The 24,912-nt window shown below is 39.7% G+C and overlaps 4 protein-coding genes across 9 annotated transcripts in view; 3 read left to right on the forward strand and 1 right to left on the reverse strand.

Moving 5' to 3' along the window:
- The window catches only part of surf1 (SURF1 cytochrome c oxidase assembly factor), a 4,223-nt gene extending 3,750 nt beyond the window's left edge, over positions 1-473 (reverse strand). The window contains exons 1-2 of one of the 2 annotated variants that reach the window (XM_081719735.1): positions 287-473; positions 1-21 (exon numbers count right to left, since the gene is read on the reverse strand). The exon at positions 1-21 is cut by the window's left edge and continues 49 nt beyond it. In XM_081719735.1, coding sequence (XP_081575861.1) covers positions 1-21; positions 287-349 — 84 coding nt within the window. In that variant the 5' untranslated portion in view covers positions 350-473. The remainder of the gene's footprint in view (positions 22-286) is intronic. The other variant, XM_026998513.3, reaches the window with a different exon arrangement.
- A 51-nt stretch (positions 474-524) lies between these two features.
- On the forward strand, positions 525-3,112 carry surf6 (surfeit 6). 2 transcript variants are annotated; one of them, XM_026998540.3, is made up of 5 exons: positions 525-768; positions 927-1,036; positions 1,473-1,688; positions 1,807-1,889; positions 2,096-3,112. In XM_026998540.3, the coding sequence occupies exons 2-5, from the start codon at positions 943-945 to the stop codon at positions 2,801-2,803; spliced, it is 1,101 nt and encodes a 366-aa protein (XP_026854341.2). In that variant the 5' UTR covers positions 525-768; positions 927-942; the 3' UTR covers positions 2,804-3,112. The 2 variants fall into 2 exon arrangements, with proteins under 2 accessions (XP_026854341.2, XP_026854342.2); XM_026998541.3 differs by having other exon boundaries at positions 1,813-1,889.
- Positions 3,113-3,248: 136 nt separating this feature from the next.
- Positions 3,249-9,616, forward strand: kyat1 (kynurenine aminotransferase 1). Of its 4 annotated transcripts, none has more exons than XM_026998596.3 (14): positions 3,249-4,033; positions 4,204-4,310; positions 4,446-4,504; positions 5,005-5,152; positions 5,316-5,465; positions 5,670-5,756; positions 5,962-6,087; positions 6,270-6,390; positions 6,589-6,665; positions 7,050-7,139; positions 7,236-7,422; positions 7,942-8,018; positions 8,118-8,204; positions 8,508-9,616. In XM_026998596.3, exons 2-14 carry the CDS (start codon positions 4,236-4,238, stop codon positions 8,565-8,567), a joined length of 1,344 nt encoding a protein of 447 aa, XP_026854397.2. In that variant the 5' UTR covers positions 3,249-4,033; positions 4,204-4,235; the 3' UTR covers positions 8,568-9,616. The 4 variants fall into 4 exon arrangements, with proteins under 4 accessions (XP_026854397.2, XP_026854396.2, XP_026854398.2 ...); XM_026998595.3 differs by having other exon boundaries at positions 3,249-4,017; XM_026998597.3 differs by having other exon boundaries at positions 3,249-3,957.
- A 117-nt stretch (positions 9,617-9,733) lies between these two features.
- prkaa1 (protein kinase, AMP-activated, alpha 1 catalytic subunit) lies at positions 9,734-24,849 on the forward strand. Its single transcript, XM_026998517.3, has 10 exons — positions 9,734-9,942; positions 12,762-12,903; positions 17,632-17,725; positions 18,049-18,193; positions 18,356-18,443; positions 18,630-18,854; positions 19,010-19,159; positions 19,338-19,686; positions 20,777-20,903; positions 21,489-24,849. Exons 1-10 carry the CDS (start codon positions 9,846-9,848, stop codon positions 21,794-21,796), a joined length of 1,725 nt encoding a protein of 574 aa, XP_026854318.1. The 5' UTR covers positions 9,734-9,845; the 3' UTR covers positions 21,797-24,849.
- Positions 24,850-24,912: the final 63 nt, after the last annotated feature.

The raw sequence follows: 24,912 nt of genomic DNA on the forward strand, positions 1-24,912 counted from the left end.
CTTGGAAGTGACTGGCTGAGCCTAGAAAACAGGTACGCACCTGATAGTGAATAACACATACTGATAGACTGTGAATGGGATTTGTTAAACAACATTGGTTACTCTCAAAGGCTCACTGACAAACAAACTGCGAAAACAACGGTGTAATACAGAAAATTAAGTTAAACCGGTTTACTGTGTGCATCACAGGTTAGTATCTATCATGACCTAGCTAGGTTAGATTATCTTGTTAACCAGTCAACCTATCCTAGTTAGCTAAATGCTCTTCTTCTAAATAGGAACTCACATTGATTCGAATGATCCTACGGCTGTAATTGCATAACGTCAGCATAAATCTAAAGCTACTCATGATTACGCAAAATGTTACAATTCGAAAATCCTCTGGTTTATGTGTCTATACTACTGAGTAGCAAATATGGGGTCAAATAGACTACATAATGTTAAGTGCAGAATGTGCTCAAGAAGGAATGTTTTCACTGTAACCCCATCCGGTAAGACGGCTCTTCACGCATGCTCGAATTGACCTAAACCCACGTGCATTTGTTAACTAAATAGTTAGCTTGCTAGTTGTTTCAGAGTCGGGCTACTTTTTAATGTATATAGTATGCTGACAATATATAAAAATCTTCAGACGTGAGCCCGAGTTATATGTTGAGTTGAAAGAAGACGTCAAGTGATGAACCACAGACGTATATGTATTTTTGTCTAAAACAGTGCTCAACTTGTTCGTCATCTTCCAGTTTTGGTGGATCTAACACTACCACTCAGGTAAATAAATTAGCACAGAATTATGCTACAATAAATGTTATTACGTCTTTGACGTACTCAGATACATGGGATGATTTCTGTAGCTCTATGTCTAGTATCTAATAAAGAATTATGTCTAGATTCCATATTGACACTTTATCATAATTGTTTTCATTTAGCTCATCTTCAATAAAGATGTCCAACCTCGCAGCTAAGTATGACTACCTAGAGAAGCTGACCCGCAAAGTGTGCCATTCTCAGAATCAGGAATCCAAGAAGAGCGCCTATGGTAGTGATTGTTTTTGATTGATTGTTCGGACATGTACATTAAGATGTTATTCTGACTAAATTGCACCAGTCGAAATATCTCACATTTCTCTGGATTTCCAGAAGCCAGAATGCTACTGGATATTCCCCAGTCATGCAGATTTTGTAATCCCGTAATAAACCTATAGATATTCTGGACAGCAAGCATCCACTGACATCAGTGCTCTAGTTTATGCATGTTGGCTTGAATGAACACTAGCAAGCTCTGTGAAGTGTTAGAATAAATTTGCACAGATATATTTAGAGACAACTCACCTTGCTATATTCTGTAGATACAAAATCAGAGAAGGACAAATTATGGTTTTTTTTAAAGTAGTACTAGTTGCTGTTTGAAAGAGTTACATTTGCATTTGGACAATCCTAAAATGCATTGCGTGTGACATTATTTTGCTTTTCAGTTCCATTTCGTGGTGGCGGTGAAGGTGGCCCACCTAAGACGAAGCAAAAGAAACGGAAGCCTGCAAAAGGAAAAAATGTCAGTGCAAATGACAAGAAGCCAGCACCAAAGACCATTAAAAAAACAGTGCAGAAACAGACCAGTGCAGTGGATCAGAATGCTACACAGGCCAAAGTTCATAATGGGAATCAAGTAACCATCCAACAGATCACTAACGGTAAACTAAAAGTATAAATTTGGTGATCTCTGGACTAAAGTAAGGATCACATGTACTGTCTCTTGATTTGCATGCATACATGTGTGTTCATTAACACATTCCATTCATTTGATGCAAGGTACAGAGTCAGAGGAACACTTTAATGCAGTTGATATCTTAAGGAAAAGACTTCACCAGAAGATTGAGGAATCACGTGGGCAGGTACATAAACCAAAGCACACGCATTACAACACTGGTGTAAATCCCTGCCTTAAATGCCTCAGGTTTTCTGACTAAATCAAGGACATGTTCAAGAGTGTAATTACCATTATTGCAATATGATTTTTGATTTTATCATGTGGGCTTTTTATCTTATGCCTGTGTATTACTTTCTATTTCTGACTTTGACCTTTTCTACCTCTAAAAAGGGCCCTCCCAAAGATCCCTCCTCAGAGGAAGTGCAGAAAAGACGTGCAAAACGAAAACTGGAGAGGGAGCGCAAAAAGCGGAAAAGGAAAGAGTTCCGTATGAAGAAGTTAGCGGAGAGTGCCTCCACAGAGGCGGAAGGAGAAAGTGCAACAACACAAACACCCACACAAGAGGATAGTTCTGCAGCAATGAGTCTTACAAAAAAGGACATGAGCTCAGTAGTCTTCAACAAGGTGGAAGTAGGGGAGGCCTACGTGGACAAAGGCACGGCATTGAAGCAGAAGAAAAGGAAAGTAAAAGGAATGCTTACACCCCTCACAGGGAGGAACTACAAGCAGCTTTTGTCCCGAGTCGAGGCGAGGAAGACTCGTCTGGAGGAGCTGAGGGAGAAGGATGAACAGAAAGCCAAGAAGGAGGAAGAGAAGATAAGATGGACCAATGTTCTCTACAAGGCAGAGGGCATGAAGATCAAGGACAACGAGGAGCTGCTCCGTGCCTCCTTGAAGAGGAAGGAGAAGAGGAAGGCACAGATAAAGAAGAAGTGGGCCGCAAGGAGCCAACATGTGGTGGAGAAGATGCAACAGCGGCAAGACAAGAGACGCAGGAACCTCCGGAAGCGCAAGGAGAGCAAGATGGAGAAGCGTAAACAGCAGGCCAGGAAGAAAGGCAGGGTGCTCCCTGAGGATCTAAAGAAGGCAGCTGTATAAAGAAAGAGTGATTTAAAAAAAGTGATAACATTTGCATACATTGATGCATCAGGACAAGGATTCTTGAGTTAAGAAGCTTAATTTCCACTGCAGATTAATCATTTTGTCTTTATTGAAAATCTGAAATTCATAAATCAAGACGCACAAAATGTACCTGCTGAACCTGAGTGTTACAAAATGGAACTGATTTTTTTAATCTACCCTTCATAATATTTGTCCCCTCTTTTGAGTTCTTCTGTACAACATTTTGGTTTTAAATGTCTATCTTTGTAGTGCAAAGTTGATTTGATAAAAATATTTGTGTGTGTGTGTGTGTGTGTGTGTGTACAGTTTCCAGGTGTCTTCTTTTAACTTGGGTATTGGTTTTACTTTTTTTTCTGCAATTGGAAAGCAGCAATAATTCCAGAATTAATTTCACTATCAACATTCACATACTGTGGCAGATCTCTTTATTAGATTGAATTAAATGTATGGGGCACATCGACAGGTCAAAAAACATTATTAGTATTAGTAGTAGTAATAAACCATATTAGTAGTAATAAACCAAAGATGCTTGTGCTTCCTCGCCTGCAGGGATTTCCTGGCCTGGTATACCCATTTGAGCAATGTCCTTAATATGACAGCTTTTAAGAGAAGTCAAATTTGTCAGAGATGCTCTACTAAGGAAAGCCATACATATTTATTGTAGATTTTTTAATTGAATATTATTAGTTTGATATTTATATATTAATAATTGTAATATAAATATTTTTAAACTTCCTGCATAAAGGTGTCTTCATAAGAGGAATCACATTTTTTTTTAAATAATGCAAGTAAACCTGCTCTTGGCTACACTATCAATTTATTTATTTATTTATTTATTTTTGGTTCGGTTTTTTGTTTGGTTGGTTGGTTTTTGGTTAGAATTACACTTCCAAGAGTTTGGGTTCAGATGTCCGAACTATACGAAATACACTGAACCATATTCTCACATTGATTATCAAAGGGTCAGCTACGTCTCCTTATGCACATATTTTGAAGGTGTAAAGTTCTCGGAACTCCAGACTTCCCATACAGGAAGTTGTGTACAAATAAGCTATGGGTTAGGTGACAGTTTCGGCTCTTGGCTGAAGTAGTGAATGAAAGCTTCAGTGCACCGTGAAACGTTTTCTTCAGTAAATATCTAAGTGGCTACATTAATATTCATTTGTGCCTGGGAAGGACACTCGTCCCTAGTAGGACTTCTATTATGTTTGTGAACATTACTATCAATAACTGGAAACTCGCTTTACAGTAATGTTTTGAAAGATCTTTAAGATAAATAGTTATCTTTATTATAGTTATTACGTTGGTAGACCTCAAAGAGATGAATATGAATGTGGTTTTAAACATTTATAATTGCACGTTTACTTCCTTTAAAGGTAGCTACTATTTAGGCTACATAGCTACTTGAATGCTTAGAACGGTGTTGAAAAATTGGACTTCGGGTTGGAAAGGGTCAGTAATTCTCACGGGCTACCAGTATAAGGTATGTACATCAAAAATAAATATGCTTTTGTCCAATTCTTTAATATAATTTAACAGTCGTTTGACAGAACTACTTAGATTTAAATATTGCTTCATGTCGTTTAATTCATACGTCAATGCATGTTTATCTTTTTAGACAATCATGTCCCGTCAATTGCACGCGCGCAGGGTTGAAGGATTCGACAAGAACATTTGGTAATTAATTGTTTACTTGGAGTTTCTAGGTTTTCAATGAGCCCCAAGAAAGCCAACGTTGCCAAAACCAAGAGACCATGGATGCGACTCTTTCATAACTTGTCTTCTGTTTACCAGACAGCAGTTTGGATATTTGTACTCTTTGGAATCTCTCTGGCCATGATTAATACTATCAATAATAATTTTATAAAATAGCAGTACCCTGATGTACTGTAAATTTACATTTTCTTAGTACATTATTATCCATATGTCTGTTATTTTGTCACTAAGCGCACTGTTCAGAGTTATGCATTATGTTTGCACTTCTCCATTTAGTGTAGTTTCTTCTTGTTATTTTCTAATGAATGAGAACCACCTTATGTACCTGGATGGTAATGCATTCTCTGATTCTTATAGGTACACATTTGTTTAGCAGGCTGAATATAGGCGGAACTATGCATGTATGTACTTGTTTTTATTATTGTCTGCAAGTTGTAATGACTTACCGTTTGTTCCGGTAGGGTGGAATTTACACAGCTAATTTCTGATTACAAGGTGGTGAACCTTGGTCAGGGATTCCCTGACTTTGGCCCTCCCAGTTTTATGCAGGAGGCTTACTGCAATGCCATCTGTGGAGGTGCCTCTATGCACCAATACACACGGGCCTTTGTAAGACACTTTTTTTTTTTCAGTCTTTCTTTGCTTGTTTCACTTGTACCTTGAGTTTGCTTAAGGCTTTCTCTTAACAGTGAAAATTCAGGGCTTAACCATTGTCTATAAAACATCCCTTTATTGTTAGCCTTATTATGGAAAAGAGCAATGTGTCCTACAGGGTTATCCACGTCTTGTCAAGATCATTGCAAAGTTTTTTGGGAGGATCATGGGCCGGGAAATAGACCCGATGGAAGAGGTCCTGATCACTGTGGGAGCTTATCACGCTCTCTTCTGTACCTTTCAGGCTCTGGTTGATGAGGGTGATGAGGTATGTTCAGCAATGACTCTATGGTATGCATCAAGAGATGACAATAATATTCATTCAATACATTATCCTGAACATATACTTTCTGTCTTACTGATTTTGTAGTAAAGCTGACCATATTGGAGCATCATCATCGCTGGTGTATTTTCATTCTGTTCTGGTGGTCGTCTTTATGTCTCCTTTCTCATGAGTGTTCTGTGCCCCCAGGTGATCATAGTGGAGCCTTTCTTTGACTGCTATGAGCCAATGGTGATGATGGCAGGGGGAACACCTGTCTATATACCCCTCAAACCTGTGAGTATTTACTTTAAAAACCTGTGGTGAAGTTGGATTAGCTCGTTGGGATAGACTGAAAATGTTGTTGTTGTTGTTGTTGTTGTTTTTTCTTCATTTGATTTATGTATCTGTAATATATTTCTGTTTTAAAAGAAATACAGTGTGTATAGGTGCACATGGATGTGTGTATGTACATGTGCGTTTGTGCATGTGTGTTTTACAGAAAGAAGTCACTGGTTCAGCTTTATCTAGTGCTGACTGGTTATTATGTCCTGAAGAAGTGGCCAGTAAATTTAATCCTCGCACGAAAGCCATTGTTATCAACACCCCCAATAACCCATTAGGCAAGGTGAGTGGCTCTGACAGCTCGTTGTATTAGCATACTAAATCTAACTGGAAGAGTCAAGAACAATCTTTAAGCAGTGAATAATATAAAGATAAGAACATGAGGAAATAATTAGTTCAGATAAAAAACTTCAAGTAATTTTCATCTCTGTCAGTGCCCTCATCCCTAATACTCTTCATTTACAGGTCTTTCAGAGGGATGAGTTGCAGATGATAGCTGACTTGTGTATAAAGCATGATGTACTTTGCATCAGTGACGAGGTGTATGAATGGCTCACATATGATGGAGAACACCATATTAAAATAGGTATAAACTTTTGCTAGAAATGCATGTTTGTCACTTTTAGCATGATTATAGTATTTTAGCATTTATAGTACTTCAGTTGCTTTTCTTGCTATATACTCCAAATATTGGGATAACTGATTCTGATGCAGTAACCCAGGGACACTGAAATGTTTTCTTTTTCTGTCCTTTGACTTGTTGGACAATCTGTTTCCACTGTAGCAAGCCTTCCTGGCATGTGGGAGCGCACAGTCACCATTGGGAGTGCAGGCAAGAGTTTCTGTGCCACAGGCTGGAAGGTAATTCTCAGAAACACACAAAGCCACCATGCCTTTCAGGAAAGTCTGCTCCTTAAGGGGTTCTCAGATCATGTCTGCATATGGTTTCCTTTGGCCTTGCTGCCATGACAGCTACGGGACTCAGGATCTGTATTCATCATCTTTGTATTAGGGGCATCCACTTTAGATCTGCTGGTGCCTTTTACCCCCCTAGTGGTCATGGTTACTACATGACAAAAAGCAAAACTGATCCTTTATCACATCTTCAAACTTGAGATCGTTTATGCACTCAGTTCCTGATCCAGTAATTGTGGCCTTAATACCAGAATTTGAGGTCAGTACAAATTATGTAATTAGTGCAACAAAGTTCCTTATGCCTTCCCCAGTTCATTGTGTTTTTTCCAGGTGGGCTGGGCAATGTGCTCAGGGCACATCCTGAAGCACCTGAAAACCTTCCACCAGAACTCCGTGTACCACTGTCCCACTGCTCCTCAGGTATAATACCCAAGAGATTTCTTGTGGCAAGGAACCCATTATGCTTGTGTTGTTACCCACGTCTCGTAATAAGCTGTGTTAATGGTGGTTCTGCAGGAGGCAGTTGCGGTGGGCTTTCAGAGGGAGTACGATGTGTTTGGCACAGAGGAGAGCTACTTCAGGCAGCTGCCTGCCCAGCTCCATGCCAAACGCCTTAAGCTGGCCAAGAGTCTGAGGAGTGTGGGCCTGCAGCCCATTCTGCCGCAGGGAGGCTACTTCATGACCACAGACATCTCCTCTCTGAGTGAGTGTTCTGTTGGACCTTTGCTAAAGGGGCATATTGAAGGCTAAAGTGTATTAATACCATATCGACGGCTGTCCAAAAGCTGTCCTGGACTGGAATGGACAATCGGTGGGATATCTGTTTGTCTTTTCATCTCTGTGCAGATTCTATAGGGTTGCATGTATGCTGAAAATGAATGCAGAATGTGCAGTTTTGCCTTCATTTATTACCATAGCTGTCTGTAAAATTAAAACAAATCTGTCCTAGAGACTGACCATAACTTAGCAACTGCATTATCTTACTTTTAGTTGGCCATAGTGGTGCAGTTCTCTAGTAGTTAAATCTACAATAAACAAGGCATGGGTAGTAAAACTTGCTGTTCAATAGAAAATGCTAATGTAGTTAACAATCCATGAAAGAGAATTTGCATCAGTTAGCATTATGCTAATGACTGTGCTAAAGGAAACTTCAGATTTCCATTCGTTGTTGGCCACTTTACCATATTTGGTTGACCTTGTCCCTTAAAATGTATGTCTGTAGAGGTTGAACTGAATGACCCAGACACAAAGGACGAACCCTACGACTACAGATTTGTCAAATGGCTTATAAAAGAAAAGGTAAATGCAAATCACTTTAACTTAAAAACAGCTGATATAGAGCAACACCTGGAGTTTGTCTTTTATTGAGATTAATTAAGCACTTGTATGTGTCCTCAGGGTTTGGCTGCTATCCCTGTATCTGGATTTTATAGCCCAGAGCACAGAGCAGACTTCCAGAATTACATTCGATTCTGCTTTGTCAAGGTCATTTTATTAATGGACATACAAAATGAATCAGAACAATATAGAGAAAATTACACTTGTGCATTTCCACATGGGTTACCTGACCAGGACCCGCCTAAGCACATTGCCAGAACTGCACTTTTCTTGACAAAAGTTGCTTAAATGACATAGATACATGCATGTCACATAGATACATGCATGCACACCATATATGATAAATTGCCTCTTTTCATAGAGGATGAGGACATAGATGTTGTATCTTATAAGAATGTAAAATTGTTAATCAGAATGTTTATATTGTGCCTTTTTGTTTTCTGTAAATAGGAGGACTCAACCTTGGAAGCAGCAGAAGATATTCTGAGACAGTGGAATGTCAAAAAATGATTGCTGATCAATTCTAGAAAAGTATTAAACCAACAGCTGGACTGGAGTATTGACTGGAGAATTCAAATCACTTTATTTTTAACTATTACTTGATCACTTGTCAAAGACAGATGAGAAAATAGTGATCCCAAATGACCTTTGCACAGTATTTCTGACTTGAATCAGAACATACTTTTTATTAAGCAGTTTGATTCATATAGATGTAGAAGATTCTCATTTTATTTTATTCTTGAATAGATGACTTGGAAATTCTTGGATAGATGACTTATTGTCTGTCCAAAGGTATATTTTTTCATATTTCTTATGGCTAATTGTTTTCATGTGAATCAAACTGACATTGATTACAAAGCATTCTGAAATGCAGCAGTAGCCAACAGATGTCACCATGTCACTTAGGTGTTAAGGTGTGAATGTTAAAGGTAACTAGGGTGTATGCTTTTTTCCCCCCAACAAGAGAGAGTTGCATCTAATAAACACCAGTGGACATTGCTTCTTAGACAGCTGCTGAATTGACATATATTAAAAATAGATATGCCTAAAGTATGGCTCAAGAAAACATTTTTTAAACAGATAATCTCTTAACTGAATTTCTTTCATTTACACTTACAATTGTTGAGTTACTCGTGTGATGTGCAAGATAAGGATTTTGCTTGTTGGTAAACACTATTATGCCATCCATTATCTTTCCATACACCAAATTGTAGTAGCAATAGTAGTAGTCTGTTTGTTTGTAATATTATCAACTACTTACTATTAAAACTACTTAATATATGTAGTAGTTTTTAGATTTAAAAATAGCATTAATGTGAATAATCACAACTACAATCTGGTTCACACTAACTGGAATTAAATAAAGCTTTTATTGTTCCTGCATTGCACATTTAAAAGTCTCCAAAGGTCTGTGTCTGTAATGCAATGAATTTGGGTAAGATCTGTAACTGAACTGCGTTAATCGGTGCAGAACACCTTAGAGTTACAGAAGTTAGGGTGTGTATTTATATATGTTCAAAAGTAAAAGATAAACATGAAATAAATAGTTTTGAATGGTACACGCTTTTAATGTAGTCTTTATTTCAGTGGGTTCGCGGTTTTCTCTTGAAAGTGATTTGGAGGGGGACTTTTATGAAACCCGGAAATTGTGCATTATGTTTCTAGTTAGTTTAAGTTAGAATGTGAGTATGTGTTTGCTTGTGTGTAGTTAGCCTGCTAGCTGGCGGTGTCTGTACGCGTAGATTACAACACTGAGCCCGCCGCTTCAGGTAGGGCATTTGTAGGAAGATGGCGACGGACAAACCTAAACATGAAGGCAGGGTGAAAATAGGACATTATATTCTCGGAGACACGCTAGGAGTAGGAACATTTGGGAAAGTTAAAGGTAATTCCTCGTGAAGTTTTTGTTTCATGTTTTACTGACTTTATCGACCGACGTTAATTGCACTGCCTAACAGAATCACAGATGTCACTGTGGCTCCGATTGGAAATTAAGAAATTAGCGTTAGCCGGTTAGCTAGCGTGCGAGGTAGCTATCTTGGGCGTTTGTTTCTTTTATGATCGCTATTGGCTAGCTCACTCGCTAACTGGATAGAGCTTACTCCAAGTCAGTTTTGCCGTTAATATAATCAGAATTAAGTTAACCAACCTAGCTACCTGGCTATGTGAGTTCACGTGTGTCGACATTTCTGTAGTTCGGTGCACATTGTAATGTTAGCTAGCTATATGCTTTATAGGTTTAGGTTTTAGCTGTTTAGCTGTAGGACAGTTATCTAGCGTTAGCTAGCTAATTACCTTTCTAGATAGCCAACTAGCTTGCTTTTATAGATGGCTTTAACGTGTCTTTTCAGGCATACCTAATAACGTCTATGAGATTACGAAACCTAATCGCAGGTTATCCTAACTAGCTAACACAGTGCACTCTCATAGAGCGACTTGCATTTTGCTGGCTAACCTAGCTAGCGTTAGCTATTAGTTTTGTCGGAAGTATGTTAACCTAGGTTCTGAATATGTGGATGTGGTTTCACCTCGGTTCTGTATTTGACAGGTGTCAACGTTTCAATAAAAATCACGCACTTAGCGTTAGTTCAGTTATTTTTACTTGCTAAGACTCAGAGAGCAATGACCTGTTAGTCGCTTGTCTTGTAATGTTCCGGGTCTTTAGCCATCTAGGATAACGTGTTATTGATTTCGTTGCGTATAGCCAGCAAATAGCTAGCGTTAGCATGTTGCTAAAAGCGAGGGTAAAGTCAAATGGGTGTTAACTTTGGTAGGTAGCTAGGTTAACTATCTATCTACCTGGCCGGTTTAGACATTTTTAGCTGTAACCAAAGGTGCGTTGCTGCGCTCTCTACAGACTCCGCTATTACTGCACAGGAAAGTCTTTAGTATTAGTAGTATTCAACGCTAACTTATAAATCTCTTTAAATGATGATACAGTGCCCAACTATTTACCACGGTAACAAGTCTCCTGGACTTATAGTAACAACAAAAAAGTTTTGGTATGCTTTTGCTGCGTCTCAAGGAAAAGCTAAGACTGCCATGGCGTGTGTCAGATTTGCAGGGCGACAAAAATGTGTTGTAATTGAACCAATAATGGCAGTGCGTTTTGTCTCAGGGGGGTTAATGGTGCACATCTCTACATTTAAAGGATAACTTAAATTGTAATTTATAATTTAACGTTAATGGGATTCCATGTTTTGGTGTCAAGGATGGCATAGTCTGCTTAATTTTAATTGGAACTGTTAGATTTTCAGTTATATTTCACCTACTATCAATACTATTGCGTGGAAAGAGTAGTTTGGCATTATCTGAAAAATTAGGCAAACGAAATTACATTTATTGTCCTATGTTTGGTACAGTTAGAATTAAATGGACTCTGGGCCTTGCTTGTCTATCGGGTGAGCTGTTTAACTGATGCTTCTTGGATATCTGCTGCAGTAATTCAGTGTGTACACACCCACCTGGCATACTTATTTTTCCGAGATCATATATTAAGGTCTCTTTGCTCTGAAGAACGATATCTTGTGTAGCTTTTTCATTACAAATTCATAATAGGATACAGCTGTTAATGCATGAATATATTGAATATTTTGGCCTAGTTATTCCGATATTACATATTGGGTGATATTGGTTGGAATTTTTTTGGGCTGAATGTATTTTTCTACTTGGATCATGGGTTACAGGATTGACAGTTGTCTGTCATTCTGATGCCTGCATGTAAACTAGTTGTCTGAGCCAAAGTCCTTAGGATAACATCAGAGAAGTATGTATGTTGTAGACATATCTGATGTGTAATAGTTCTGCTTTGGAATAGGCTTTGTTATAGGGGCCTTTTACCCTACCCAGTGACTCACTCTGCTTTGGTTGACTGGCTGTCAGATTAATGCATTAACTGAGTACTGGTCAAATCAATATGAACAATTTGTTCTCTTTCTCCCTCTTGTGCACGTTCTCTTGTAGTAAACATGTTGGTTCTTGTAATAAATTAGAAGCACACTGCTAAATGGAATGCGCCGACTGTGGCCTTTTGTGATTACCACATTCTTAATGGAAATATTGCATAAATAATTTGCAAAGGAATGTGTGTTCTTTCTGAGTTGCATCACTGTTTTCATGCTGTGAGACAGTAACTCTTCTGGTCTGAAACAGTTTTATTTCCTGTATTAAGAAATTTAAAGCAAGTTAAGTCATATTGGTTCATTTGCTGCACTTGGGTCATCCACCCCTCATTTTTCTCTAGGTTCCTCATAGCTAATACCTACCTGCTTCTGTCTGAGTCCTTAAAATCAGTTTGACTGTTTAATACATACTTTTTTGGTTTAATTTTTCTAAAGTCATGTTTACTGAAGACTTGTAAGATGGAGATCCATCCATAAATTGGTGTTTAATATGGGTTAGAAATAAAAAAAAAAAAATTGATGTTGAGGTTACCTGACCAACATCAAGTTACCTTGACCAATGCCTTTTTCCCTTCTAATTCATAGATTTATATCCTTTTGCTTGGTGCTCTTGACCTATTTTGCATGCTAAAAAGTTTCAGTGCCTTAAATATATTTATTTGGCTAGCATGCATTCTATGAGTAGATGACCTCTTCTGTAATTCACTCTGGATAAGAGGCTCTGCTAAATGCTGAAAATGTGAATGTAAATAAATGTTTTGCTTCTTTAATGCAGTGTTCTCTCGCTGATCTTTCTCTGCAGTGGGTCAGCATGAGCTGACAAAGCACCAAGTAGCTGTAAAGATCCTCAACAGGCAGAAGATCCGCAGCCTGGATGTTGTAGGCAAAATTCGTCGCGAGATCCAGAACCTCAAGCTCTTCCGGCACCCACATATAATTAAACTGTGAGTAACCGCATTTCATTGGAAATTTAGTTTAATAGCTGTTTCCCTGACAGGTAGAACTAGATTTTGGAAGACTGGCAATTGGATTGGGTCAGATCTGCCTTTGTTTTTTAAGTGAGTGTTTTTGTGTTATTGGCACATACTATCAGTGTGTACTCTCAACGTCAAGAAATTGATGGATTAATTTGGATTAATGGATTAATACAGCCGGCTTTGCCTCTTTCTAATCAGATCTCCTCTGGCTCTTGCTCTTTCCTCATCTTGTGACTCTCACCCACTGTCTCTATCTGGTACTCTATGACTCACCAAATTAGTTACTTTAACATTTCCCCGTTTTGCCCTTGCTGATTCATTGTAGTAGTTAAAGTGGGCTTGAACCTGGATGAATACGCTCCTTGAGGGTTTGGTATGGCATATCATGTTCAGTTTAGGAGTGTTTTTGAAACATTAGTCCTCTGCTACCCTGTTGGTTAGCAACTTGGTGCACAGATTCCTTGGAAGTTAGCTTGGAAATTATGATGGAAAATGTGATTTTATTTATTTTTTTGTTCTGCCAAGATGTTCACCAGCTGATTAAAATAACTTTTTCTAGTGGGTTTGTTTGTGCACATTTGGGGGGAAAAAAAAGAAACATCAGATTATTGTTTTAAATGAAATTTGTATTGTGTCGGCAAATTAGGTTCGTTGTGCAATGTCAGATTAATATTTTGAGCCTGATTATGAACAGTTTGCCATGGTTGCTCAACTTCACCAAAAAGAAAAAAGTGGGTCTGCAGTACACTGTATCTTTGAATCAGGATGAGAGATCCCCTTTTATCATTGTGGATTTCTGGGGTTGTATCCCCAGTGACCAGGATAGTGGTTTTCCCAAGGCTCACATACAATTACATGCAAATTAAGAGAAGTAGGGGGCTTTTCTTATACAACAGCATAAACAGTTTTTTTTACACAATGCATATGAATGCTGTGCAGTATCCAAAATAAAAAGATCCAATGGAAAGCAGTCACATACTGCGACTCAGGAAACCTAACGGGATCCATCAGACAAGCCCAGCAAAGAAAAATGAATCTTAAAGATTCTCAGGCAAATAGAAAATACTGCAGCAGTTGGACTGTTCATAGAAAATGGTTTGTCATGGATTTAAAGCACAAGACTGTACAGCTTCAAAACCACCAAGATGAGTTACGGTGGTCCTGCAAGAAAAAAATACATTGTCCAAGTTTAGTGGGACTACAGAAGATAGCAGTTTTGCTTGCATACCTTTGATCAAAGCAGTCAAAGATAACCAGCATGGTCCCGAAATGAGTCATGTGATTATCAAACTCATGAATAAAATATTGCTGTCATGCATACTAATAAGGTATGGATATACATACTAATACTGGTTGCAGATTTTTCACAATAGACCCATCATGTCTCAATTTTTAACTAATTGTTTGTTTTGGTAACAACCATTCAAGCTTCTTATGAGGTGAGTTTGCGCAGTCTCAATCAGCAGAGCATAATAAACTGGACATGTGCATCTAATTTAAGCATCTTCACCCCTCTGCCAAAAAGCCTACACAAGTGTGTCAGTCTCTGAATTTGGTGCATAGGCTAACTGATTATGGACTACTGCATATTGCCCAGCCTTGTTGACACAGAGCCTGTATCTAATGTATCTGTATCTAACACTGTATCTAATGTGCTATAGTTACCACCGTGAGCACAACCTGGTAGTAGGAAGCCTTCATCTTCTAACAATCAAATTCCACTCAAGTTTGTGAGCATTAATTGTATATGTTGTGTATATACACAGGATAACCTAGGGTGTTGAATATCCCATGCCAATAGAACTCTGTTAGAGCTTCAAATAGGAACCTGCTTACTCTCTTCACTCCAGCTAGCCACAACATTGCGAGCCTTCTCAGGGGTTAATATGTAGGCACCTCCCTTTGTCAGTGTTTCCTTTAATTAAGCCAATGACCCCTCCAGTAGGCTCAACAGTAAGGTCCGGTGTCCCAGCCCCACCCCCCTCCAAGCTCTCTTTAAACCAAGCCACACTTCTTAAATGCTATGCCGTGAAAACCTCAGCCACCCCACCTTTTCTGGGGCATTAGCGCAACCTGACTTGATTCTCCTTATGCATAACCACTGGGTAGCCCTTTCAGCTACGTCTGACAGTTCCTTCACAGCTACTCTTAATTTATGGCCTATAATGCTGAACTGCACAAGTGATGTGGCAGACTTGACTACAAATCCCATAACACCTATCTATACCAGTCTTATTTTCTCCTACCACCCATGTTCTCTCACCTCAGCCACCAAGTCTGCATACTTCAGCTTTTTCCTTTCAAACACTTCATCCACTGGCATCCTCAAATGGAATTGTAAGCTCTATAATATAAATTCAGTTTATTTTCTGAGTACACCACCATGTGTAGTTAGCACAATACACTGTGGGATCTGTAGTTTTTTTTAAACCTATGTCCACAAGCAATTTCCAATATCACGTTTCACCCATCTACCAATGTTTAAAGCCAGTGCTCTTTCTCCAGCATGCTCTCCTTCTCATACAAACTTAATTGCTTTATTAGCATTACCTCTCGGAAACGCGTTAACCCCTAGCCATTTATCGTTAAACAAACCTGCTAAAACATTAAGCATTTGATCGTGTCTCCGTATATGTTGACCCTGTGACAAACTAACCTTAAACGCTGATAAAAATGCTTCAGCATGCCAACTCCCATACATAATTTACAATGCCTACCCCCTGTCCAAGGTTTTGTGGAGTTGGAAGGACGTCATAAGTTGCTCCAAGTAAAAACCCGATGAGACCTGCGTCCATTGTCCACAGCTTTTGTCAGGTGATTTTCCTCTTCTCCACGCTTTCCCAGAGAAGCCTCTGGCCTTGCTTTATTTGCGACACTGCTAGTGCACGATGTGCATGCTCGTCCTGTTCACAGATAAAGCTCACCATTATTCGTCTTCTTTCTGGTGATGTGGCCTTGTTTAAATGCCTTCCATGAATCACCTGATCCAAGACCTGACTTCCCACATTTCAGCTGTCCAATGTCATCGCTCAGTTAGAACAGTGCAGGCTGCACTGCTGTACAGGGATTCCACTTCTGCCCTGCTTTTATCGCTTGTGCTGTTGTTTTTATCACTACATCCTTTGATCCTAACAAAATCATCTCATGACTTACATTATCTCATTTGAATTCCTCAACTAAACTTCAGCGGTAGCGGCAGTGCTCCTCTCCCATACCATGCTGTACTTATTATACAACAGAAAACCCTTAACCATTTCCTTATAAACTTATTCAAAACACTTTCCAATCTCTCAACTTCTGTAACTGGAACCTCATACACTGTCAACGGCCATCTAACACGAGGTAGCAGCTAAATTGGAGACAAGATTTCTTGTACGATTTATTGGCCTTTATCGGTTTTGTCTTCAACACTGCAACCTGCTCTTTATCATTTAGTGCTGCACTGTACCATCTACCTAAACTCTTAACTAGTTTTCTCCAGTATAGATGGAAGTACTTTTGTCATCCATTATGAGTTCTTTACCTTTAACAGTCTAGACTTTTTAGGTTTAACCTTCATCCTAGCCCACCTAATCTTATCATTTAAGTTCCATAACCACCACCGGGTTCACGGCACTATAGTTGTCAACGTCATCAATGAAGCTGAAGTGGAGAGTTCTTTCAGTGCTGACTCATGGTGATGGCTGTCATACTAGAACTACAGATTATCAACATTTTTCTAAGGTTCTATTGCACCTCTCCAGATTCTCATTTACATTGTTGCTACTGTTTTCTATTCTCTGGTGATTTTGCATAACCTGTGTTTGTGAGAGCGCACTGCATTTTTTAATGGTCAGAAACATTCTCTACCTCATTCAAGTCTCATGGCAGTGTTTTTGTGTGTATTTTCTGTATGCTATCTTGAATGTTTTGTTTTTAATGATGTGTTGTTATTCATTATTATAAGACATTCTAAGTTTTTAAATGTTTTGAGAGATTTGGTGGTGGTGGTCGTCGTCTTTCAGCTTTTCCTCCTGAGGGTAGTGGCGGTAGATGATCACCCCAGACTTTTCTTTTCCCAGTGATACATTCTAGCTACTCCTGTCGGACACCCAGATGCTCTCAGACTAGTTGTGAGATGTAATCCCTCCAGCAGGAACCAACTGGGGGCATCCTTTTTGGATGCCCAAACCACCACAATTGGTTTTTCTCAGTCCTGATGAGTAATGGATCTACTCTGAGGCCCTCACAGCATCCCTGTGGAGAAACCTAGTTTTGCCTCTTGTATTCACAATCTTGTGTTTTTGGTCAGTACCCATATCATGATCAGGGGATGGTGATGTAGGTTTACCTGTACTTGGAGAGTGTAGTAAAGAAGCATAGGTGTAAGTTCCTACCACGACCACCAAATGCCTTTTCCAAGTCTACAAAGCACATGTGCTCTGGGTTGGCATACTCCCATGTTTCCTCACAAAGCGGTATCTCAGGATAAGCTATCAGGCGGATTCTCCTCCCCAGTACCACAGCATAGGCTCAGAGTAGGCTAAAGTTAAATATGAGAAATATTATAGTAGCAACATGGTGCCAGGTATAGTACATATATTCAATTACAATATGTTTTATTGTAGTAATAATAGTATAGTAATGGTATTCTTACCATACATTTAAGCTTATGTTCTATGGAAACTGATTCTGTATCTCCTTTTGTGATTGCAGATATCAGGTGATTTGCACACCGACAGACATATTTATGGTTATGGAATATGTATCTGGGGGAGAGCTTTTTGACTACATCTGCAAAAATGGAAAGGTATGACTTTTCTCTCTTTTTAATAATGCATGTAGCTCATTCTGTTTATTCACTTTCTTGTAAGACTCTTGTCAGTAGTATTATATAGCTAAGCATAATTTAAATATGGGCGCATATATATAATTCAAAATTTAAATTTGCTGATAATAAATTACTCAAGTCTGAAACTGGTGGTTCATCCCTTTTGCAACAAACTGGTTTCCTTAAACTTCACATGGCTGTCGCTAGGTGGTCACATGAATCACTGTAACCACATTCTAGTGATTTCATATAGGACCCCTTTTGAGAAAATGCATTTGTGAACATGGTGTTTCACCCACCAGCTGGATGAGAAGGAGAGCCGGCGTCTGTTCCAGCAGATCATCTCGGCTGTGGACTACTGTCACAGACACATGGTGGTGCACCGGGACCTCAAGCCTGAGAATGTCTTGCTGGATGCTCACATGAACGCCAAGATCGCTGACTTTGGTGAGCAGCGAAATGGCAAAAAAATAAAACCTGAACAACTTAAGGTGTTACATATTGACATTGGCATCCTTCAGGATCCTGGCAAGCCTTTCACTGGTGACTGTTATGGGTGTTAGAAAGTTGGTTGAACTCGCAGCAAACTTCGTGATTTATCTTGTGTAGGACTGTCGAATATGATGTCAGACGGCGAGTTTCTGCGGACAAGTTGTGGCTCCCCTAATTATGCGGCTCCTGAAGTCATCTCGGGCAGGTAGAGTGTTCGGTCCCTGTAACTGCTGCTGTTCCTCATGAGCCCTTTGCTCCACTCCTTTCCTCCAGTGGCATGGTGTTCTTTCATATTTGTTTTTGGCTCCTCGGTTGTTGTTCACATTTCTCCTTCCTCTTCTCCCATGGCCTGTGGCCTGGGAGGTGGGTGGTGGTGGATCTGGCCCTTCAGGCTGTATGCAGGACCTGAGGTGGACATCTGGAGTAGTGGGGTGATCCTGTATGCGTTGCTGTGTGGGACGCTGCCCTTCGATGACGACCATGTGCCGACACTCTTCAAGAAGATCTGTGATGGCATCTTCTTCACGCCACAGTACCTGAACCCGGCCGTGATCAGCCTCCTCAAACACATGCTGCAGGTGGACCCCATGAAGAGAGCCACCATTAAAGAGATCCGGTGATTATACCATGCGCACACACACATGCACGCACGCACACAGCTTTGTTTAATGTGAGCTCTTCACCTCATAGCATCTATACATTTTCTTCTTCCATTATGTGACTAACATTTTGAAATTTATCTTGTTTTTCATTTCCTTCCTCTCTTTTCAGGCAAGATGAGTGGTTTAAGGAGGACCTTCCAAAATATCTGTTCCCAGAGGATGCTTCTTACAGCACCACAATGATTGATGAAGAAGCATTGAAGGAGGTGTGTGAGAAGTTTGAATGCACTGAAGAGGAGGTGCTGAACTGCCTTTACAGGTGTGTTTACGTTTGTGTGTTAATGCATGTTTGGATTATTTCGTTATGTACCATTAGTTGTGTAATATCTGAGATGTATTGCACTGATTAAATACATGGCCAAGCAGTTAGCCTTTTTCCCCTTTTTCTTTCTTTTCACTGTCCATATTTTTCCATATATTCTCTGCTTTGCCTATAGCCATAATCACCAGGACCCATTAGCTGTAGCCTACCACCTGATCATAGACAACCGACGCATAATGAGCGAGGCCAGAGACTTCTACCTGGCCACCAGCCCCCCTGACACCTTCCTGGATGACCTGCCGGCGCACCACGCTATTAGACCTCACCCGGAGCGCGTGCCCTTCCTGGTGGCAGAGGCTCAGCCACGGCCCCGCCACACCCTCGACGAGCTCAACCCACAGAAGTCCAAGCATCTGGGCGTGCGACGTGCCAAGTGGCACCTGGGCATCCGCAGCCAGAGCAGGCCCAACGACATCATGAGCGAGGTGTGTCGTGCCATGAAGCAGCTGGACTATGAGTGGAAGGTGAGGGCTTGGGGGAGCAGACTTTGTACTGCTTAATGTTACTTAATATTTTACTAAAACATAGGGGGAGGAAAGGCATAATAATATCAAAGGTATCATACAGCTTAATGTGTTTAAGCTGTATGATAATAGATATGCAGATAAACTTATGGTACTAAATAAAACATTGTAACAAGGTATTGATGAACAGTGTGCCATAATAGTGTAATGAATAAAATCACTTTTAAAATAACCCATCCCATAGGTAGTGGTCTTGTAATTTTGTCTGATTGTACAGACAGGGCAGAGAAACACAATGGGAGGGGATGGGTTGCAGCATTAATGAATGAAAGGCACATCTCACAGTTCACTTCCATAAACATTAACAGTGTGCTTTGCTCAGTGATTGTTTTGTATGATTTTCATGACCTCTTGGTCTGAGGGTCAATTTCCTCCTAAACAGCTTTGGACTGTGGTTCCTAAGTTTCTGGCAAGTGATATAATTGAGACAGCAGACTGGAACACACTCTAACACCCACATGCATGTACATTCCCGTTTCCCAAGACGTTAGAAGAGCTCACTGGCTGAAGTTCTGTTAGGTAGATGGTGACTGAGCCAGCATTTTTTTTTTTTTAAAGGAAGCCAACCTTGTATCTCCCTGGCTGTCCTTTGGCGTTCATTGCTTCTGTTATCAGGACAAGGCTACAGTCTTGTCAGGGGTCACAGTGTTAACTGCTGTTTTTAAAAAGCAGTGCACACAATCATGCCAAGACTTATTGGAAGCCTTGATGAGTCTGATCAAAAAAATAAATAAAAATCTAGGAAATAAAATTACTAAGCAATGATATGATTTAAAAAAAAAAAAAAGAATTTCTTCAAAATGGAAGATGTGCCATCATAATTCAGTGGAACCAGTTTAGTTTGAATGAATAAGAAATCTAATTGTGAAAAGTGAAATTATTTAAATAATGTATATTTAAAATGGTTACAATATTGAATTTTACATATTTTGTACATGTTAATTTTATTCCCTTTTAAACATTAGTCAACTCAGAATTAGTGCTATGAGTAGTGAGGCTGTGTTTGTTGGTGGATTGGTGTGATTCCCAGGTGGTTAACCCCTATTACCTGCGAGTGCGGAGGAAGAACCCAGTGACGGGCATGCAGACCAAGATGAGTCTGCAGCTCTACCAGGTGGACAGCAGGACCTACCTTCTTGACTTCCGGAGCATAGACGGTACGTCATTGAAACAGGATTGGTCTGTGTTGGCACCTGACCGATATGGTCAACCAGTGTCTTGTCACCGATGCTGATTTTCAATTGGCAAACATTCCTGCAACTGATACTGGGTAATTATAATATATATTTTTTTATGGTCAGAAATTTTAACAGGCCGCAATGGTTTTTGTTAAATAGTATTTTGCTGACCAGTATGATTCAGATATCATGACTGGTATGTGAATGTCATGGTCAGGCAAGGGCTCTGTTTAAGAAACAAATCATGAGTTCCTCCAAGTACCTGCCAGTGGGTTTGGGTGTTCAGTTTTTTGTATGAGTCCCGCCTCACATTCCTGGATGTGGTGTTCTTATATTTCATTCAAAGAGGTGTTATCAGCACTTCATCAGTGCGATTTCTGCTGATGCTGATGTTCCACATATTTAATATTGAATGATGTTAACAAGCAAACATCATTATTACATTGCTTTGGCTATAGCACTTATATTCTTATGAGAGGAAGAAGCACTCATTCGTCATATCTGTTGATCTACCGTCTCCTCTCCTAGCGCCCTCGACCTCATTCTACCACTCTCTCTCTCCAGATGATGTCGTGGAGACAAAGTCCGGCACCGCCACCCCTCACCGCTCTGGCTCTGTGGGGAACTACCGGACTGCCCTAAAGAATGACAAGAATGAGCGGTCTGAGGGTGAGGACGGGGTAAAGGGTGAAGGCTCGGCGCCCTCCACACCGCCAGTGCCAGGTGGCAGGCACGGCGACAGCTCCCTGGCGTCCTCACTCACCTCCTCTGTGGACTCGACGGTGGGGGAGTCTTGCCCGCCCCGGCCAGGCAGCCACACCATCGAGTTCTTCGAGATGTGCGCCAACCTCATCAAACTGCTGGCACGATAACTCCCAGCTCCTCTGGCACCTTGCCTCTCTCTCTCTCTCTCTCCCTCTTCCCCACTCTCTCACCCCCCTACCTCCCCTTTGTAGTGTCTTGTACCTCTGACACAGCCGTTTCCCTCCATTTTACTGTCTCACTCTCCTTTTCTCTCTCTGTCTCTCTCACCCTCTTTCTCAGAGTGTCTTTAGAGCAATAAGCATGCCAACAGAAGACTCAAGGCGCCATGCATCCCACGCACGTGAGCAAGCTAACTGTCCTGTGGCACTGTGATGGTCAGTTTTTCTGCTCATTTGATTGGTCGGTGGGGAGGTTGAAGGGTGAGATTTGGCACGAGAGTGTGATTGGGTTGGTTTTCATGCCACAGGCAAGAAGGGCAAACAATTGCTAAGCCACTTTATAGAAACAATAATCTTTTAGAGATGGTTTTACAATTCTTTATTGATGGGTTTAACAGCCCCTGGGTTCCTAACCGAGAGTAAGGCAAGGCAGTGTCTGCTTTTCAATGTTGGAGTTAAACACTGAGCTAGCTGTACTGTACACAGTGGCACCATGATGAGGGGGTGAATGAGGCAGAAAGCATGTTTGCACAGGTTTTTCTTCACATTTCTGCTGGCCAACATTAAAATAAGCAAGCAATTACAGACAGAGGCCATGCTAATGGGAGGGGCTAACTCAATGAGCTGGCATCTCAAAAAGGAATGAGTGGGCCAATCTGAGGAAGTGCAATGACCCTGCCTCAGCCATTTGATACGTTTTCATAGTGGGTTTTTTCTGTTTTTGTTTTGTTTTTTTAAATTACAACATTCACTGATTTTTAAAAAAAACAACAACTAGGTTCTAATGTTTTCTCCGATGTAATATGCTAGCATTTCTTTCCATTGCTCACAATTTTACATATATAAATATAAGTATATACAGAATAAAAATACATTTGGATATATTTATCAGTTCTTTAAATGCGACGGTAGTTTATATTGAAATAATGATTAATGGACTGAGATTTTTTAAGTGGTGTTGATTATTTTGCTGTATGTTTTATTCACACATTGCTCTCCATTTTTTTTTGTAACATTGCATTTCTTTTACAAAAGCGTTACAAAAACAATTATGCTTTAAAAATAATTGCAAGAGAGATTGACTGAATTCAGCTTGTGTTCACTTTCTGACAAAAGGCCCTGAAGACCAAAATATGTCTTAAAGAGGTAAACTGATAGAATTGTGTTCTGTGATAGAACTGAATGGACTTTCATTTTTGTGATGTAACTGCTGTGAAGTGCTGTTTAAAGTATTAGCACTGAATTGAAATCAAGACACCCATCAGTTATTTTAATCATTTCTGTAAACGATATGTCTCCCCAGGGAGTGGCAGTGATAAGTGAACAATAGATGCCCTTAAAGATTGAATTTTGTGTATGTGGGTGACCTTACAGGAGAATGTGCCCCAGATGTTTAAATTCAATTTGATTTTAAAAATTTTGCGTCTAATATATGGTTTCGGTTAACTGGCTCAAATTCAGAAAGTACTAATGTCCTTTTAAATGTCCTGTTGGCAAAAGTCTGGGTTTCCCTTGGTGGTCATATACTGTCAGAACAAAAGTTGTCATTGCAAAAGTTAGCTAATCGTACCTGCTTGGACTAAAGAAAAGTTCTGTATTTACTTGATCATGACTGTGAATGCTTTTTTCATTTTCTTTTTTCATTGAAATTGAAAGGGCATTCCATCTTTATCTGAATTCTGAATGTCCTAATAAGAAATGCATTTCTATTAAAATATTAAGCTTGGACCTAGGGATGGGCAATGCACCAACCAGCCAACAACGCACACATACAGAAATGTCATTCATGCCGAAAAGTCTTTATGTTTCGCTTTAGTTACTGACGTGGTAGTCTATAAAGCACAAAAAAGACACTTGCAGTTTTCCCCTAGACTGTTATAGCCTATTCAAACAGCCCTACCTGATATACAAAATAATACAACACCATATGGACCAGCAGTTTTGGCCACCCATTACTACTACCTGAAGAGTTGGCATGAAATGCAATGCATTCAAAGCCTGATATAAAATGATAGTAATTAAATGCAATTAAATGTGTTTAGCAGGTCAAAGAAAAAGTATTCTAGTCTCTCCTGTTAACATCTCACAAGGTTCACTTAAAACGTCTTAAATTCTGTGTAGTTACTCAAGCATTGCATAAGCTTAAAGGGAATTTTAACTCAAATAACCCCTTGTTTTTTTTAAATTAAGTATTTGGATTGTATTAACCATGGGAAATCTTATGTTTAATTAGAAAATGAACAGGGACCCATAATTTGTCAGTGACCTGAAAGAGGGCATTTTGTCAACTCCAATCTTATGGTTTATGAGGCTACAGTGGTACTGTTTAACAGCACTTTCTATATGAGTGCACGATTGACACCAAGGATCTTAGATGTTAGCTGTTCTTACCATCAAACTAATTTACAAGTCATTGCACATGTTTGTCTTGTTCAAACAAAGAAAACTCATTAAATTGTGCGGTCCATATGACAGACCATGAGATGTGATGACTTTTTTGAAAATACTTTCCCCCATGCATTTATCATTGAATTCATATCTCCAACAAACTTTCCCACCAAATTGCTGTTAAATTGTAGCTTTTGCACTGAAAATCAGTGGTGATAAACCCAAGGAGGCCTCTGACCAAAGACATAAATTGAGAATTATGACACGCACCATTATGATGATGAGGATGATGATTATTTGATGATGATTTTTAACATCATAGTCTTTAGGTCTTTGTTTTTGCAAAGGGAAAATCATTAAACTGGCGGTGTGTTGGCTAAAGAAGTGACCGGCTTGGTGTCTATCTGTATGGCCTGTGGTCCCTGATGTAGCACATTTCTATCACCTCCCTCAGGTGGAGAATGTTAAGTGTCTGTGTCTTAACTGCTTCAGCAAAACCTTGTTGAAAATATAAGTTTGTGAAAGGGACCCAGTTTTCGAGGTTGGCTAATGTCAATTTCCTGATCGTGTTTAAACGTTTTACACACAAATGCCTAATAAACTGCTAAGTGGCACTGACTCTCTTTTTATTAACTGTGTTGTAAATAAGAGTATACAGTATTAAACACTATACACAC

This window comes from Electrophorus electricus, chromosome 8, assembly GCF_041902795.1.
Source record: "Electrophorus electricus isolate QZ-2024a chromosome 8, ASM4190279v1, whole genome shotgun sequence".
NCBI classification, from domain to species: domain Eukaryota; kingdom Metazoa; phylum Chordata; class Actinopteri; order Gymnotiformes; family Gymnotidae; genus Electrophorus; species Electrophorus electricus.